At 43.8% G+C, this 19943-nt stretch overlaps 1 protein-coding gene across 1 annotated transcript in view; it reads right to left on the reverse strand.

The window, feature by feature from the left end:
- LOC129098192 (RNA binding protein fox-1 homolog 2-like) overlaps positions 1 to 19943 on the reverse strand; it is a 44054-nt gene that overhangs the window by 12766 nt on the left and 11345 nt on the right. The window contains 5 exon segments of the mRNA XM_054607177.1: positions 5856 to 5948; positions 6230 to 6283; positions 6736 to 6909; positions 7803 to 7954; positions 7957 to 8011. Of these exon segments, the coding sequence (XP_054463152.1) occupies positions 5856 to 5948; positions 6230 to 6283; positions 6736 to 6909; positions 7803 to 7954; positions 7957 to 8011 (528 nt within the window).

Consider the following 19943-nt stretch of genomic DNA (forward strand, 5'->3'; position numbering starts at 1 on the left):
CTGGATATTTCTCCAAATGCCCATTGAGTCAAATTGTCTAATATTTGACAAATGCGCACTAAGCTAAAAAGCAGACAGGTCAGTTAAATAAAGAAATTCAGAGCCAGAGCGACAATATTAGCCCTGCAGCTCGGGGCCTGCGTGTCAGTCAGAGCAATCGTAGGCGGCGACGAGGAGCAGAGCTTGGTATCATTTCTGTTGATTTTACTTTTTTTCCAATCATTGATCAAGTAGAAATGAATACTACGTACATTGAGTCCAAATGGAGGATTAATCAGATGGATTGTGGAAAGCCGTGTCATTGCAAAGAGGAGGGTGATTACATTCGGTCATTCCCAGTGAGGTGTTAATGACATGGTGGGGGACGGGCATGTGGAGGAAATATTACTGCTAAAATACTCAATCTGTTGGAAGATGCAGTGTCCTTCTGTCTGTGTGGCTGTGATACTGTGTTGTGCGCTGGAACGTTACATAACAGCCATAGCTTTTCTAGTGCAGAACGCTGCGTGTTCCCCGTCACATTAGAATCAGCTGATAGATAGACTAACATTCTACTGTACATTCTACTGTATCAAATGCCCATTTTAAGGGGGGTGGGGTGGGAGAGGGGGAATCAGTTCATTGATAGATGTTTGAACACAACTTACCGTTGCCGTAGAAACAGCGAGTGGTTACCGTGGAGACTGACAACAACACACAGAAGTCGTCAGGGAAACAGAAAAAATATAATAAATAAAGGAACAAATAATCCTAGTAACAAAAGAAACCTAAATGCACCCCCCCCCCCCCCCCATCCTCTTCCTCATTGACCCATGCGAAATAAAAAACCTGATAGCAGCAGTGTGACAGCTCAGAATATGAGAGAAAATAGAGAGGAAGAAAAAGGGAGAGAGGATGCTAGCTCTCGGTGCCTAATGGAGCTCAGAGCATCATTACAACGATCAGAACGGTGACAGGAAGGCATGTCGGTGCTCTAGAGAACAAAAGGAGAACGTTGCTTTACCCACAAAAACTACGCCTGTACAGCGAGGGACTGATGTGCAGCAAATTGGAACACTTCCAGGATACAAACGCAGAGCTGCTTTCTTCATAAGAGCAGTAACAGTTAAAAAAAAAAAGGTTGGTTTAACGCTGTCTGGCTCTGTTACAGTCAAAAGGACAAGTGGATGTATTTTAGCTGTGACTCATTCCTGTGTGGTGAGGTTAAGGCCACAAGAGAAAAGCAAACGTCTGGAAATTGGTTGTGGGTAGAGCGGCTGCAATTTCTTGTTGTCACCACAAAAAAAAGAAAAAACACTGAGGGGTTGTTTGATAGTCAAACAATAAAAATAAGACGGAAAAATTGGAAAAACAAAACAGATGACAATGAACGGAAACAGAGTAAGGCGGACGGAGATGAAGGCAAAACAAAGAAGGTTAAAGTTAAGGAGAACGGCTAAAGATTGCCTTTAAATTAAACACAGAGGGACAGAGAGACAAACTTGACTGGCAACAAGAGAATGAATTAATCAGGAAGAGAAAGAGAGAGAGAGAGAAAATGGAGCCGACACAAAGAAGGTTGGAAAGGGCAAAGTGCAAACTGTCTTTCCCCTTTTCTTTCAACCTTTTTTTCTCTATACATTTTCACTCACGTACAAAGCAAAACACACATGGATACTCACACATTTCATTCATTAAAAAATAATTTCAAACCATGCAGTAAGAGAATGTTCCAATAACAAAACGGCACCGGTCAAATCCAAAGCAGGAGGGAGGGTCATCTGTGAAACTGGGACACAAGGAGCTGGTAAGCCTTCACCTCTGGCCCACCCAACGACTCACAATCGTACAAATTCAAAACTATGGAACTAATGCTACTGAACACAAGCATCCGACAGGTTCAGAGTGAGTATGGTTTATGTGAGCTGAAGGCCGACTGAGTCCCGTTTGAGGAGTGTGGATGGTGAGAATGTGCACGGTCAGGCATGCAGAACCACAGGCACAACTTCTTCTCATCCTTTTCACCGCATTCATCCATGCACTGATGAAGACACTTTACTCAACAGCAGCACCCCCCCTCCCTTTGCATGCAGAGCTGCACCACATGACACACACACACACACACAGACACACACCTCAGCTATTCTACGCTGTTGTGTTCAAATGTCTGACTAAAACTCTGCGCTGCAGAGGAGCAGTCACTTCCTGTAACACTCAAGCAGATCAACCACAAACACACAACCTTAGAGCAGGAGTTAGTGAATGGGAGTCTTTAGGGTTTGGCATGGTCTCTGTACCCGCCCAAGCGCAATCTCCTCGGTGGCCGTGTGCACACTGTGTGCAACCAATGGCGTGTACAAACTGCTGTGCTTTTGTTCTGTACACTTCAATCTACAGCCAGTAGACGAGGGTTAGCTTAAAACAAGGTAAATCTTTTGTGTACAATGCTCACTGTTCGATGCTGATTAAATAAATAAATAAATAAATGTTCACCACGTTCTATTTATTTTGTCTTGCATTCCCAAATAAAATGAAACTATTATGGTTATAATGAATTTGAATTCTAATAGCCAGTAGGGACGTCACGGCAATCGATACTTAGGTACCAAGTCCATGCCCAAAATCTCTAAATGTTACGGTACTATTACCGTACTACAATGCTGGTACCCTAAATGCTGAGGATAAGGGCTCAAGGTTAACAGCATCCCAGAGTCCCGGGGACGATAGAAGATTTCCCTTTAAATGCTACATTGTGAAAAAAAACTCCATTTTGAAACTGGCAGGAGGAGAGCTAGTAGACGTTAGCTTTTAGCAGCCCAGTCTTGCTTGGCTAAATAACGGAGCTTACAGCAGGTATGGAGGTCGCATTGAATTCAATTATATGTTCAAGCTTTGTTCAGTAAAAATCAGTATTGGGAAAATGTTGATTATACTTTTATCATGATGTGCTCAAATTTTATAATCAAAAACGTTGTTTTTGGCAGGAAACATCAGGGATTATAATAAACTTAAAAAGAAGGCAAACGGTAATAAAGTTGTGTATGTTTACATACACAGGATTTATTGTTTTGTTTTCTACCATTGTGTCAAATTTGATATCGAGAAGCATGGAATTGCACCACTAGCTGATCAGAGCTGTTGGTCACAATGCAGGACTCATCATCGACAAGAAGCACTGACCGCATTATTTGTTTTTTTAAATAAATTTATGCAACATTAACTCAATGATTTCCTGATCGGGATTTGAGGCTGCACAAACAAGACCATGAAGGGACTCTAATGCACTTCCTGTACAGCCAGTCAATGCAGGGTAAGAATGAAATATGTGACTACACATGTGACTAAATGGTCTGGAGAGATTCTCTATCATCAGCTTAGTAAGGTGTCCGACAGTCAAAGTAACACAAGTCAATGACAGCCAAACTGTTACTTCCCAAGGCAGAGAGATGCAATGAGACGTCATGTTAGAGCACAATCACAGAGACAGCCCTGAGTGGGTGGAGATGCATTACGGTGTGTATGTTTGTGAGTGCACACTAAGATACACACTGTTGCATCTATATATAGGCCCATAGGACTCTATATATAGAATGAATGGGGATGAGATGGGATCAGAGAGAAGCAGGTAGAGACAAAGTGAATCGTAGTTGGGCCACTTACATGGATACATTGGAAGCACACAGGAAACTGACTTCTTCAAAGCGCAGAGTTTTATTCCAGACAAAGAGAAGTACAGTATAACTTTAAGCACAACAATTCTCTTTCTTGTTCCTACAGGCTACACACATGCACGCTACGGGAAAGCTAAGCTAGGAGAAGAACTACTAACCAACTCCCAGTGGCATGCACAAAGAATACCAAACGTCAGCACTCCAGTTAAGGTCAATCAAAACGTACTCTTAAAACTAAGAATTCAAATAATCAACCTCTTTTTTTCTCAGTGAGTGGAGCAAACCTATGAGGCACCCAGGTGCAACGGATTTCATGCCAACCGATCAAGTTATTAACAGTCCCATCACCAAAACGAGTTCAACATATGGCCGCAGAGAAGAAACATGCACGGGAAAAAAACATCCAGCTGTCTGTGGTCCTCCGTCAGCTCCACATCTCCACATTAAATCACCAACCATGCAGCCTACATCAACTCAACTCATGCCGGTGGATAGCAGTGAACTGCAGTGGCACACAATAATAATAGTTAAGTAATTATGTATAACCAGTGTATACAGTAGGCCTATATTTCAGAGTTCATGAATTATCATTAATATACATTTGATTACAATAGCTATTTTTTCTGCCGTCTTCAACTCTTAAATCATAATTCAAGAAACTCTGAAATGATACAACCAATCAAAGCCAGAGCAACATCTGCAAGAAAGGAGAGCTGCCAGATGGCATCGCCTCTGAAAGAAAATTCTGGCCCTTTCTCCTCGGTTTAAAGAATGTGTAAACGCAAATCCACGATTTGTCCTGCGCCAGCCTTTTGTCTCCTCGAGCCCATGCACCATAAACAGACAGAGAGAAAGAGAGAGAGAGAGAGACACTCTACGGACTCCTGTAGCTGGGCCGCCATGCAGCTGATGCACAACTTAGCTACAGCCCGACACCACTACTGGAGCACGACAGAGTACATGCAGAGTGAGAACTCAAAACAGAGACCAACTGCTCGCTGTTTAATACGAGTGACTGATATCATGCAAAACGTGGAGGGGGGGGACAGATAATCAGGTCACGGCGATGCCAGGGACAACACAGGCTGTTGACTGAACAAGGGGCAGGACTGATGCAGGGTGAACTGGCTCCATCAGTATCCGCTCAGCTTGCTGATTGACCGAAGGTGAAGATGGCGGAGGGACTGTGTTGAACCGGTGGATGCAGGTGGCCGTCTTTCATTCTCAAACCACACTGCAGCAGAACTGAGAGTACTGAACTAAATAAAATAAATAAATAAAGGGTCCAGCCAGCCTCATCCATCATGCAGGAACTGACTCACACCCACACACACACACAGGTAATCACCACAGTAAGCCCATGCAGAAATCCCGGCTTACATAGGGCAAAAGATCCAATATTGACAACTGGCTGATTGACACCCCCCCCCCCCAAAAAAAGAGAAGAAACACTGCTTCAAAAAACTCACATGCTTCAGTAAAAAAATAAAAAAATAAAATAACAATCAAATTAATCAAAATAAATGACCTGAACAAACATAAACTTAACATACATCAAAAACTCAAGTGCACAGATCTTTGTAAGAATCCCATAGAGTGAACATGCGTCGGTGTTGCTGTGATTTCCCAGCATGCTGCTGTTGCACCAGGAGGCCATAAGCTTGTCACAACCACTTAGCCACAGCACCGGCAGAGAGGGGGAACACAGAAGGATTTCTACACTAGGGAAGAAAATAAGAGCATCTGACAGCAATCTGCCATGCATCATCCTTTTCACTGCGTTCCTCCCGTGCCCCTCCGGTGCCAAATACACAAACATCATTCCAATGTTGCGAAAATGTTGTAACATCCGTGTTGCGAATCAGTGTGGGGAGGGGGGAGAGGGGGAAAAGGTGAAGAGGCAACAGCTTAATGTGGAAAAAAAAAAAATGTTGCAGAGGAAAAGTACACAGCATGCCTTATGTAATGTTCTTGCAACCCCCCCTGATCATTCCCACCACAAACAAGTCTTTTGAAAATTTCTAGATGAACATATTGCAGAGGACCAGGGAGAGGGATACCAGTGGGCTGCATCAGAGCATATCACTACAGGGAGGATGGGAGCTAGCTAGCAGTCAGTGATCAAGCAGAATTATGAGTACAGAGAGAAGATAAAAGAGAAGAAGAGAGAAAGAGAGAGAGAGAGAGAAAAGAAAGGAAAATTACCTCAATCTTACGACCTTCCACCAATGTGCCGTGGAGCTTTTCCCTGGCTTTCTCTGCGTCTGCGCTGGTCTCAAATGTCACAAAGCCAAAACCCTGTGGTACACGGCAGAGGTTAAAGAGGTTGGCGGTGAGTGAGGGAGGGATTGTGGAGCAGGAGAGGAGAATCTGTGAATCGTTAGACCTCGGGGTGCACTCTGACATTGTTTAGGAGATAATTGGAGTTTTTTGTGACATAGATTCCCCACGTGGCGGGCTGATATTACCCCACAAAGCGTCACATTTACAGAGGATGCATGCAAAGTGGGAATTACTGTTAACAGAATGGAAGAATTGTGGTGTAGTTTCGGTGAATCAAGTGTCGTCTGTGCACTTACCTTTGAGCCCCTCTCATTGAAAATGATCTCTACATCCAGAATCTTCCCATATTGCTGCAAATCAATTTGAGGGAAGAAATTAGCAAACATATAAAAGCAAAGACAGCATTCACTGACATCTTTGAATGGCCCTTGGATCCTCACATATCAGTCTTTTGAATACATGTTGTGAATTACAACAGCTTAGCACTAGGTGTCACTATTACACAAAGGACCACTTCCCATATGATTTCAATGTGTCTCCCATCAGTTTGCCTTGAACTCTGCTCTGCCCCCTTATTCCTCTCACTTTGTCACTCATGTTAACACACTGACACACTTTGTTGCTAATTGCCCCTTAAATCGCACCAAGAGAACACCCATGAGTTTCTTTCCTTTGTTGTAGTTTGACTATTTAGTCTCTTCTCTGAACCACACCCCTCGTGGGGCTGGCCCCTCCGCGTGTCTAGACTGATTTATTGAACCCCGTTAAAAAATGAGGCCCCATGGCATTCCCAGCTTCTTACCCCAAACATCTGCCTGAGGTCAGGGTCCCGGAAGCGGAAGGGGATGTTTGATACGTGGAGACGTTTGGGGGTCCCTTTTGCCTCTGACGGGTCTCCCACGGAGCCTCCTCCTCCCGTGCCTCCTGTACCGCATTGTACACCCGCCTCACCCTGGGGCACCTCCTCTGTCTTTCCCTGTGAAGGAGGGAGAAAATAATGTGGGTGAGGAAGAAGGAATAGGTCGATGCTGCACCTCTTCTTTTAAATCAACCCTGATGGAAACAATGCAGAAATCTACTTGCATACAGTCTTGATATCATCATGAAATAAACATTATGACGGTTATTAGCTAGCAATGCTTCGCTTTGAGCTAAATTATAATGCCAACCTTGCAAACATGCTCACAATGACAACGCTAACATGCTTAAGTTTAGCAGGTATAATGTTTACCATGTTCCCCATCTTTGTTTAGCTTGTTAGCATGCTAAAAATTACTAATTAGCCCTGAACACAAAGTCCAGCTGGGAACGTTTTGTTAGGTTTGGTCATAAACCGTAGATGATGGCACTATTACTACTATTAATATGAATTTCAAGGCAATCCATTATCAAAGTATTTAAGGTATTTTTCTAAAAAACTTAATGTACGGCTCACCAAAGGGGATCACCAAAGTCATTAAAATTCACCCTCTGGGGACCAAGAACATCTGTGCTAGATTTCATGCCAATCCAATCTTGTAGCACTTCAGATATTTGACTATTAAATAAAAAAGTGGGGGATCACCAGAATTATTACGATTCATCCTCTGGGGACCCTTAATGTCTTAAAAAAAGTCATGGCAATCCAACCACTCTTGGTGAAAGTGGTGGAGCAAGATGTGCATCCATAGCGCCGATGGCAGTCATAAGCCAGGGTCTATGTCTGCAATCTTATTAAATAAAAATAATAAAATCTTACAGTTCCTTTTCAACTTCAAGATATCAAGTATGAAGGAAAAAAAACCGACTCAATAAACTATAATGAAAAACACCTCAACATCCCACAAGTCAGACAGATAACTAAACTATTTTCTTAAAGACAGTGCTTACGTTGTTGCTGTTGGTGGTGGTGGTGGTGGTGCAGGGGGCTCCGTTAGCACCAGCCCCTACGTCTGCCGCACCTTGGCCCCCAGCACCAAACATGGCCCCGGGGCCAAACTCTGTCCCTGGCAGCCCGTTTTGAGGAGGGGGTGGAGGGGGAACGCTGAAAAGGGTGGGGCCACCAGTCCCTCCTGTGCTCCTGTCGAATCCTGAGAGCCCTGGGGAGCGAGGGGGAGGAGGAGAGGAGAGAGAGGAAAGAAGAAGAGAAGGAGACAACTTAACATATGTTCTCTGTAAGCAGTGCTTTGTAGGCCTGGTGAAGGCAGAATGAGAGGGTTAAAATTCTCTCTCTCTCTCTCTCTCTCTCTCTCTCTCTCTCTCTCTCTCTCTCTCTCTCTCTCTCTCTCTCTCTCTCTCTCTCTCTCTCTCTCTCTCTCTCTCTCTCTCTCTCTCTCTCTCTCTCTCTCTCTCTCTCTCTCTCTCTCTCTCTCTCACAGGCATGAGTTTTCAGTCGACCATGAAATATTTACAGCAAACACATCTATTATTGAGTGTAAGAAAATTCAATACACGGTTTGAGATACAACGATGCTTATGGGACGGATGGACACGCAGGGAGATCAGCAACAACAGCGCCGTGCTAACCGTGACATGTTTACAGCCGCTGCTGCATTGTGAGAACGCTTGCTCTGCATTTTTTTTCTGGATTTCTTTAAGAGACCATCTATAATTCAGATGAACTGTGTATCAGCTGGGACCTCAGCCTCAGGATCTCTCTCTCTCTCTGCACTGCTACAACTCTATCAGCAGCAGGATCATCCACAGAGTCTTTATAGCTGCTGCTCCAACACACACAGATGATTTCACAAAATCCTTTAAGAGCAAAAAAAAGGGGAGACAGTAGATGTAAAGAATGAGCTGTAAAGGAAAGAAAGCTTTAAAAAAGAAAAAGAGAGGTTTGGAGTCAAGGCTGCTCCTTCCACATCAAGCCAGGCAGCACAACACACTGCATTCGACACCATTAACCACTGGTCTGGTCTCTGCCGTGGGCTGATCTGAGCTGGGTGACGCCTAAAGACGCTTCGTCTCCAGACAGCCTTTTTAATTAGACAGAGTAACTAAGATGCCGTAAAAAGCGAACAAGCTCTCTCTCGTGCTCTAATCCTTTAGCCTGACTGCTCACTGTTCTTCTGCAGTGTCTACCGCATTGGCTGTAAACAGCCAGCTGAGGCTAAAAGGCCCATCTGCAAGACAGACAGCGTCTGGGGTCTGGCCCAAAAAGATATAGAGGCGGCATCAGAGAGGGTTGCACAATCCCCCCAAAAAAATCTGGGAAACTGGTCCGCTGCCACTCTGGATGCGGTGAGGGTGAATGCATGTTAGGGAGGAACGCCCCAAAGCCGATTGTGTTCCCCATCTGCTAACGTATCTAGTGATAACAGAGGAACCATCAAAAAGCTGTTGAAAAAAGAGCTGATACGCAATTTAAATTCATTGGTTAGGCTTTAGTGTTCTTGTTAGGGCATGTGAGCTCATAAACATGCAGTAGCCTGCATTCAGTCACTAAAGGGTGTGTCCTGTAGGCACATCCAGGCCCAGGGATGAGTAACAAACACCCAAAATGCAGTGGAAGAGGAGAAGAAGAATTCCAAAAAAAGGTGACAACAGAACAAAGAGTTAAAGCTTATGATTAGAAATAATCATGTATGAACAAGAGTGCTCATCTATGCTTCAAGTCTCACAGCATGAGAGAGAGTCAAGGAGAGCCGGTCCCTTGAGGCAAATTTGTGATTTTGGTGATATAGGGCTATATGCATAAAATTGACTTGGCTTGCCTTGTCAGGGACTCACTGGAATTAGATATTTTATTAACAGGATGCCAAATCACAAACACGGATCATCATGTGCTTAGCAGAGACTGCTTTAGGGCAACAGAGAAGCAACTTGCAGGTTCATAAAAGCAGCTTTGTTTATTCTTTCTCATGGTTAATAGCTGAATAAAGCACTGCCAAGCCTGAAGCAATTGGACTAGATCTCACAACACAATGCTCCCACTAGAGACGCACCGATCGATCGGCCATTGATCAAAAGCGATTGGTTTTCAGCTGTTTGGCCGCGACCAGCTGGTCAGTTTCTTATTTCAGATTGTATTGCCGCTCACATTAAAAGACGTGTGCATGATATTTTAAAGTCGGCACACAGCGTCAAAGACGGTAACGTCACAGCCACAATCACATAAACACACACAACATGTCTTACAATTTCTTTAGCGTTAGTGAAGAACACACAAAACTGCAAAAGCCGAGGAGGAACAACATTGAAAACATTAGGAACAACTAACCTAATAAGACTTGATTATGATGCGTTCAGGCTCTACTCAGGGAAAATGAGTATTGAGCGTGGGTAAATTATGAGGTTATCATATGTTCAAATGTAATCATGTAAAATTTAGTTTTTTCTGTAAAAAGGGAGAACAAATAAAGTTGTGTAAAGGAAATGTTTTCACAGCAATGTAGAACTAATGCTTTTATCAATCAAACAAAAAAAGCAATCATTTATTTTCAAATTGTGTGAATTTTTTTCTAAAGATGACTATAACAAAGTAAAAGAAGAACATTTACAATTAATGACAGTTTACACTGACTTTGGGATATTTATATTTATTTTTCAGGACAGTTCCAGGACGGTGGTAAAAACAAGTTAGTCTGGAGTCTTGCCGTTAATTAAAGTTCTTGGACAGAAAATCTTAATCACCAGGTCAACCTACCCCAAATCAGACAAGAGAATTGCAATCAGAGCATCTCATCTCTAGCTCTAACATGATCAGTCATGTGAAAAAAAAGCATTTTAAGGGTTTAGAATTTTTAGACTGACAGCGAAAGTTTAAAGAACACTGACAATGTGCGTGTGACCGGGAGCCATGTTCACTAGAAGGTTTGTTTTAGCCAACATAGCATAAACAATCATGAACTGGATTAATGGAGGAACTCATAAACAGGCAGACGAATGGAAGCTGTCAGTGGATTAAGAGTTGAGAACAGCACCTCCTTAAGTCTACACAGGCATTCCTGACCCGCCGACTGAGGAGCAGCACTGCCCTACATGGCAGCATCATATAGTCAAAAGGAGGGGGGGATAATGGAAAAGAAACAAGGGATGGGGCTTAACGAGAGGGGGAAAGGGGATTATGGGAAATAATGACACTCTCTATTAGAGTTATATCTGGTCCAAACTTTCAGAACCGAATTTTGACAGTCAGATAAGATACAGAATTGTGTAACTCCGAGATACACTTAAACAAGCTAGGCTCCGTATTAAAATTACAAGAAATGCGATCTGCAAACAGAGGAGACCAAGTATCGACTGAAACGTTTTCTGATATTACTAAATAACGAGGACCATCTGGAGAAAGGACCTACCCATCCATACGGTTTCACTCTCCCCTCATGCATAAGCGCACACACACACACACACACACACACACACACACACACACACACACACACACACATGTTTTTCCATACACAGACACACACACACAGGAGTTTGTGTTACCTGAAACACCATATGTCTGTTGCTGACTTTAACCTCTAACCACCCAAATTAAGTACACACACACACACACACACACAAACCACACACAACCACACACACATGTCTGTCTGCACACTTTAACCTCTAACACCCAAATTAAGTACACACACACACACACACACACAGACACACACACAGACACACAGAGAAAAAAGAAAAGTGGTGATGCTACTGAAACTTATCAATCATGCAAATTCATAACAGTTTTTGTTTATTGGAGCCATGTAGCGCCTGTAAAGATGCCTAGCTGGAGATAGAAATAGTCTTTACGGCTTCGTCTCCCTCTGCAACCAGTCTCTTTTCTTCTCCTGTGGTCGGAGAACTAAGTATGCCTGCTTCACCTCCCCCTTTGCTTTTCTTCCCTCTATCCTCATGCTTGCCTGCCACTCTTGATGAAAGCCAGAGGGAGAATTTTTTTTTTTTCCTTTTAAAACCATCGACACCCGCCCCTCAAAGCTTCTACTGCACTGAGAAGTCCATCAAAGCGTAAGCCGCAGCCCATCTCCTTATACGGTTGCCTCTGTGCAGAAGCTCCTGTCTCTCCTTCCTGACTGTGGACCAATCAGATTACAGAGAGGCAGTTCATTGGAGAAACATCAATAGTCCAGGGAATCAGCACATGGATGGGTATTTGGCAGGACAAATGGCCTAACAGAAAAACTTTATGTTGAAGCTCTCAGTATGTTGTAGTCAATAATACCTATGTTGAGTACACTTCCTGTAAGTCGCTTTGGATAAAAGCGTCTGCTAAATGCCTGTAATGTAATGTAATGTAATAAAACAGAGGGGAATCTAACATGTGCCTTCCTAACATCAAACAGATAAGTGCCATTATGTATCAACGTGAATCTGAAATGCTTTAACTCCGCTTTAAAGTACAGGCAAACGTGATGCTGTCTGTCAGTGTCAGCAGCTCTGTGGCTGCACTGGGATCTGTGACAAACAGCTCGCCTGTTTTTGACAGTTCAGTTCATGAGTTTCACATCAGCATCATTATGATAATCACACTGACAGCCCTTTCTCCTACACTCTGACTCACTTTTGGCAAGGCAAGAGGATCTAAAAAAAAAAAAAAAATTCCTATGCACAACTCTTTGTTCTTTTTCTGAGACATATGCAGATATCAAATAATTAGAAATAAACAGAAAATAGGTTGTGTTTTCAGTGGCAGCATGACTTGCTTGTGCACTTACAGACTTACAAAACAACTGCAGATAGATAGATAGATTCGGGTGTTGCAGCAGCTCAGTACAGAGTAAACAGATTAAGATAAATAAAAGATATTATACAATAAAATAAAATAAAAATAAAATAGTACTATAAGACAGCAGATGTTCTGGCTTTACCAGACAGCTGCTAATAAAAGGGCAACAGGGCAGGGACAGGGTGGAGACCCTCAACCATGCCTGATGTTTTAGGGAACTACTGACTCATTTTCACTTCAGGTGCAACTTTTGTTCATGGAAAACCAGAAAAGAGCAAGTTGAGTCAAGTCGAGTAGAGCTCTTCCGTACCCTGCAGTGGAAATGTGGCATTTGTGCCCCAAGACTGCCGCAAAAAGAGTCGATGAATTGATGGGGACAAAATCTGTCTGCAATTGTTTTGTTAATCAAACCAAAATAATCATGCTTTTCAAATGTGAAAATGTGATGCTTTTATTGGCCATAAACGATAGTAAAGTGAATTTCTTTATACTATTGGTCTGACAAAACAAGATATTTATAAAAGTTCAGGAAATTATAACTGGCAATAATTACTATTTTATTACAGGGTAAAAATTATTTATCGATTGAAAAAATAATCAGCAGATTAATCTGAAAATAATTGTTAGTTATAGCCCCTAGTTGTTATAGCTGATGACAACTAAAGCAGAATACAAATAATAAGAAAAAGTTAATTTCAATAAAAACTAAAGCGTGCAACTAAAGAGTGAACCAAAATCAAAATAACAACAACAACCAACCGAAATACAATTGAAGTGGACTAAAACAGAATATAGTTCCCCTCTTTATTAGACTTAACTCAGTTATTTACATATAAGCCATACTGCAGGTAAATATTCCTGACTGGATGCGGACAACCCTCAGATAAAAACAGGATGAATTGAAGTGTCTACAATGTTTCCACTAAACGATGAAAAAGACAAACTCAGTCCAAACACACTTAACCGCCCTCTAGTTCTCAGCCTGACCTCGTCCAGAGTCATGATGGTTCACGTGTCAGTGGGTATCACTACCTCTGTCGCATTAATGTGCTCACTATCTTTTTAAATCGCTCGCACATAATCACTGATTGACATTTACACTTTTTACTTTAATCCAGACTGATTTACAGAGAATGCAACAGTAGGATAAGATGTCCACAAAGATAAAATGTAAACGTTGTAATATCTTTGCTGCACTGCCCGAATCTGCAAGAAGAACGGTAAAGAAAATCATGCACGGCTTATCCTAAGGGGATGCTGCAAGATGGGGAATGTGTTCACGGCTGTCACGGCTTCTGCATAAGAAGTTCAAATTTGAAAAAACCCAACGGCACTGACTGGAGTGCTGCAGTGTAAGATAGAGTACAGTGAGTGCAGAGGTACAGCGCTGCTTGTCATGCAGCAGTGGGTATCCTTAGAGATACCGCGTACATTGAGGGGCTCCGCTGCACCACTTCATCGCACTGTGTGTACGTATGTGTGCTTTGGTGTGAGGTAATGTGCAGAGTGTTTTTTCACACCTCGACCCGATGCACAAAGCCTAGGGCAGTGGCAGTTAGAGCGGCTTTAGTGTTAGACAATATCATCATGGCTGTATTTGCAACGGAGAAACAACAGTTAAACATGAGGTGGAGGAGAGTCACACAGTGCATTAAGCCACCAATACTGAGGACTCTGTCTGCTTAATCTGTAAAAGGTGTAAACTGTGTTCCTGTGAGACCGGAAGTCACAATTCCTGTCACTTTCTGACGTGACAGCTGCTTCACACAAGTAAAACATAATCATAATCCCACAGGATAATTATCATGAATAGAGCTAAATATTATGTTGGTTAAACTGTGAGTAGTTGGGTGTTGACATGACACTTACAGCGAAACACACAGGTACCTGTCAATTTGTTATGAGAGCGCAGCTGTCCATTCCTCATGGGCGTGCAGCTACGCTCTCTCAAACAGACGCCCACACGCACACGCACACGCACACACACACACACACACACACACACACACACACACACACACACACACACACACACACAGCACCCTGAGGGTGACAGATCTCTGGGTGTGGATCCCTTGCAAATTCCTTTAAGGCCTGTGGTGGTGTTTGTTGCTGGCTAACCAAGCCATCTTGAGGAGATAATGTGGGAGGTGGGAAAGTTAAGCGGTCTTAACGCTCGGATGCCACTCGCTGCCTCGCAAAGCACGGCAGTGCAGCAGCGGCTTGGCTGACATTTCAATTCCAAATCAATATTTGAATGCCGCGCTGGCGGTTTATTTATTTTTTGCATGTCTATTCATTATGTTTAAAGCCGGTATTTCTGCACGTTTCTATTATTTGTATGATACTATGTGTAGAATAGATTCCAGTGGTGGCTACGCAGGATTGTTTCTGACTAACTTGATCCAAACATTTTCAAGAACTTTAGAAGGTCCAAAAGTCAAAATGGATGTTTTTATATAACAAAATGATTTGTTTCAATATATGTTGACGTTTAGCGTTTCAAAAACAGATAATTACAGTGCTGCTAAAGAAAGCTCTCCTGCTTGCATGCTCACAAAGCTAAGGGCATTGACGGGGCGGTCTAGCAGCAATCTAAGAGCACCAAAATCACAGTTATATGTATATGTTTTTTTCAGGGTGATGACGTCATAAATATGATGACATACATTCAAAGCTTCATTCAAAAACCTCAATAGATGCTTCAAATGTAAAAAAAAATTGGCGCAGAATGATTGAACTGTGAATGAAGAAAGAAAGAAATGGAAGAGGCAGACTGGATGCTTGTGTGCCATCCTGCAGCAGTGAAGATGCTGACTAGGCAATTTAACAGATTTCAGAATCAGCACATTGGCAGGCTCATTATGGAGCCAGGTCCACCGCTAACCCAGTGAGAGGGGGTCCACACAGTCTCAACATCACGCCCTCTTTGATCATCTCAACCGGTATCAAACATATTAGAGCCAAGACAGCTTAAGTTACTAACCGTCATCTATGATACTTCCATATTTTTTGTGCACATTGAAATAACTTGAGTTTTATGATTTAAATAGCCTTCTTGCGACAACATTTTTAATTTATCCAATTAATTTAATATATCAACCAGCCCTAACTTCCAAAGTAGGGTAATGTGAGCTGTCCTGGTACACAAGTCACACTAAGGATCTAAACTACAGTACAGAGAGGTGTCACACAAAATAGGGGACGGTACCATAAAGGTTTACGTAGGACAGTTTGGCTGGCGGTGTGTCACCTTTAAAGTGCATTCCCACATGGAACTAACGCCCCCACCCCCTTTACACCCCTCTAGTTACTACCACCATCCTCATTCTCTTTGAAGAGGAGTAATGTGTTTAGATTACAGCTGCTCTAGCCTGCAGGGAGGGGGTGGGGGGGAGGACAACAGGTGAGAGTAAAAAGAGAGCAACAACCTACACCTCTAATTCACCATGTGGAACAAATGCAGAAAACTAATGTACAAAGTTAAACCACTGTCTGTCCTTTGGATCTTGAGTGGAAACACAACAAAGACCACGATTATTGAGTGTCCACATCTCTCTGTTGTAATTCTGTGGTTGAGCTGTGATGTGGTTGGAACTGCAGGTCTTGTGTCAACACTAATGATCGGGGAATAACCAATGAGAGAAAGTCCTATGAACAGGTCAAATGCAGATTGTGAGTATGTGTGTCTGTTAGCAAAAGACAGGGTTGCTGCTGTGTGCATTCATTTATAAATATGTGTGTCTGTTGTGCCATAAATGAAGGGGGGTAGTAAAGTACTCCTGGCAACAACTGGTGTGTGTGTGTGTGTGTGTGTGTGTGTGTGTGTGTGTGTGTGTGTGTGTGTGTGTGTGTGTGTGTGTGTGTGTGTGTGTGTGTGTGTGTGCTGAAACAACTGTGCCTTGACACCTGTCTCCCTCAATCCAGAGGCAGATGAAGTTTAAACCGCATGGACAGCTTGGATGACAACGTTGAATCGCTTGACAAGATCTCGGCCTCCACCCCTCTGCGCACATGACGTGACGAGACACACGCGGCGCACATGAGAAATCTAACATGACACTGTGTGCGCGGTCGGCATGGCGAGGGCATGCTATACCAACTGCACATGCATGTCAGTGCGGCTGCTACCTCGTGTCTGCATGTACATCCCCGAATTCCAGCTCCCCCACCCACCCCCTTTAAGGCCCAAAAGGGACCAAAGACCAGAGTGCAGGACATGCTAGAACAGAGCCAGAGAGCAGCTCTCGTCCTCGGGCTGTCTCTCGGCTAAAGTAGCACAGACACGCCCACCATATGCTAAGAGCAGCATAGCGCACGTCAAGTGTTGAGTAACTATTTTAATATAGTCAAATGTTGTCGTTCAGCAGCATGCAACTCTAATGACTTCTATGTGTATATTGTGTCCACTTCAGTGACACCAGGACAAAATGTTGCATAACTACAGAGCGGTAATGAACCATTAGCATATTTTCTTCCAAAATAATTAGAGATACTCGAGCGCAAAGAGTTAAAAAGTGAAAGGAGCGGAGCTGCAGGGACAAGCCCTGCTGTTACTCTGATGCCGTGCCAACTATCTGACAAAGGCCTTCACCTGGGCCAAATGATTTCAAACCAAATACAGGCCACATCATAACCAGCACCGCCTACCGCTTCATCGAGCCAAACTAAACTACTGGAACCAAATCATTAATAATCTTCTCTTTCTCTAGTTCTGATCTTGCCGTTCTCAACATGTGCACAAAAAGTTGTTATAAAGAAAGGAGCTCTGCTTCAGAGAGCCAACTTACCGGCAGCATTGCTTGGTAGTACAGCCCCATCATCGTCTGATCTAGAGGAACAACTGCTGACCAGCTCTCCACTGTCCCGTTCCTCCTCCTCCTCTCCCTCTTCCCTGTGTGTCTGTGTTTCTCCTCCTGCTCCTCCTCTCCCCTCACTGTGCTCTTAGACCATGAGCTGTCGGTGGCTTCAGTCCACGTCTGTCTCGCACATTCAAATTCTCCCTCGTTCACTCCCTCTTCCTCCTCCCTTCCCCTTCGCCGGTGTCCCTTTTTCACGCAAGCCTCGCCTGCCTGTCACTCTCTTTTCTGCGTCTCCCCCCGGCCCTGCTGCTCTGATCCCCCTCGGGCCTCTCCGTCTCTCTCCTCCTGACAGCCTGAGTCTCTTCCCTCCCGTGTCTCTCTCTTCTCTTTGCTCTGCGTCTGTCATTCACACCGCTTGCGTTACTCGTCCTGCTGCTCCCCCCCTTTTGCTTTCCTCTCGTTCCCGCCCCTCTTTTAAAACTTTCCCTCCTTCTAAGCCTCAGTCCCTCCTATCCATCAAAGCATCCATCCTTCCATGAAGCCATCTAACCCTGCTTCTGGATGGAGTCAAAAAGCTGCTGTTTGCCGTCTCCTCGAAGCCCCCCCGAGAGAGAGAAAAAGGAAACAGGAAAAAGGAAGGAGATGCTGTCTTCTATCCACGCACTGGCTGACTGAGAGTACGGAACACGAATGCGACCCCCACTGCATTGCAGCTCTTTTTTTTTTTTTTTTTTTTTTTTGATGATGATTTATTTATTGCGTGGCAGCCTGTCAGCTCCAAAAAAGCAGCGGTGGGAAGGCCAGTCGGTAGACGGCTAGGTAGCTAGCTGCGTGGGTAGGCTCCTAGATCGCCATCTCTCTGCTGCAACTGCCTTCATCACACAGATGGAAGTCTCACAAAACTGTGGGAGCGCCAGCATCTAAACCTCAACCTGCACATGAATCTGTTTTTCGCTGCATTGCGCCTTTTTTTTTTTTTTTTTTTTTTTTTTTTTTATCTTCTGGCTCGGGCTCAGTTCCCTCACTTCCCACCACTGTATTGTTAGGAGGTGCTTAATTTGCAGAGATGAGAGTGCAGTTCCTTGCACCGCATTTATATATGGGAGGGACTGAAAAAAAAATAAAGCCATGATGCCAAGCTTTCAGGCATCTGCTGAGGCTGGCTAGAAACCGGGTCCAGAGGGATGGAGGGATGCAGGGAGGATGCAAGATAAGTGATTGGAGGTGGTGGTGGAGGGAAAACAGGGTGGCAAAAAGAAGGGGAGCTGGGCTGAGAGATAACGGGATAGAGGGATAAATGGATAAAGGGCTGGGTGAAAAAAAAGAGGGCCAGGGATGACGGGATTAGGGCTGTAAGTGAGGAGGATGAGAGGATGAATAGGGGATGATCTGAGGATTAAGCACGCTGAGATAAACACACACGGTCGCACATACAACAAACACATGCTCAGTATGTACACAAAGATGTGCTGTGATCATATTCATGCTGCTGCACTTTGGCTGGCGCTCACACACAGGGACCCAGACTAAGAGCTATATCTATCACACACACGTCAGCTAATTCAAACAAAAGGCCTGCTCTCCCTAACGCAGCATCTACAGATAATCAATAGCTTAGTCTGAACTTTTTTATAGGAATACATTAAGACAATTTCAGGAGAATTGCCCCAAGTGAAGTTTATGACCGGCAATTACATTTAAATACAGTGTTGCCGTTGCTAAAAAAAATTGCTCAGGTTTGAAGCCTATATTACCGGTTTTTATGTGTTTGTTGTTGACCCTGATCCTTTTTGTGACCTAAACAGTGGACGACTGACATGTACAGCCTCAGGGGACAGAATAGTCCATCACACACACACACACACACACACACACACACACACAACACCCACACACACAAACATTTACCCCTCAGTGTGCAGCAGCAGGGACCCACAGACGCCTGTCACCACTTAACACATTCATGTTGACACAGGCGGACCTACAGGCAGTTCAAACACGCATACATAACAGTAGACAGGAGCATTACCAAGACAAATGTGCTGCAGCAATGAGACCAACCCGGCGGCTAAGCTAGGCCCGTGCTAGCTTCATTTGCATGATAACCAGCAGCCGGTGTGCAGGAGTCTCCTAACGTGTGTGTGTGTGTGTGCTCAAGGGCAGAATACATTAGGCGGGGGACAACTTTTTAAATCATTTATTAAACAAACGCAGCAGTGTGCGCCGGCTTTGAATTTAACAGAGGGTTTAAAAAGCGGAGTTCAGACGTGCTGCAGATCACAGGTGTGAAACGGCCCAGGTGATGGTCTTACAAGCAGATGAACCCGGACAGGGCCAAGACTGGAGACACGAGGCTGCTGTAACTGTGCTGCAGACTATTGTGTGATTCCGTAGCCTGCAGGCGAGCCATCTTAAATAACTTGCTTCCATTTCTGTTTCACCTCTGCTCTACTTCTCTGCTTTATCCTCTCATCTCTCTTTTTCTTTTACACCTGTAATCTCTCTCACAATCTTTACTTTTGTGTTGCATCAATCAAGACCCCGAAAAAA

Source organism: Anoplopoma fimbria, chromosome 11, assembly GCF_027596085.1.
Source record: "Anoplopoma fimbria isolate UVic2021 breed Golden Eagle Sablefish chromosome 11, Afim_UVic_2022, whole genome shotgun sequence".
NCBI classification, from domain to species: domain Eukaryota; kingdom Metazoa; phylum Chordata; class Actinopteri; order Perciformes; family Anoplopomatidae; genus Anoplopoma; species Anoplopoma fimbria.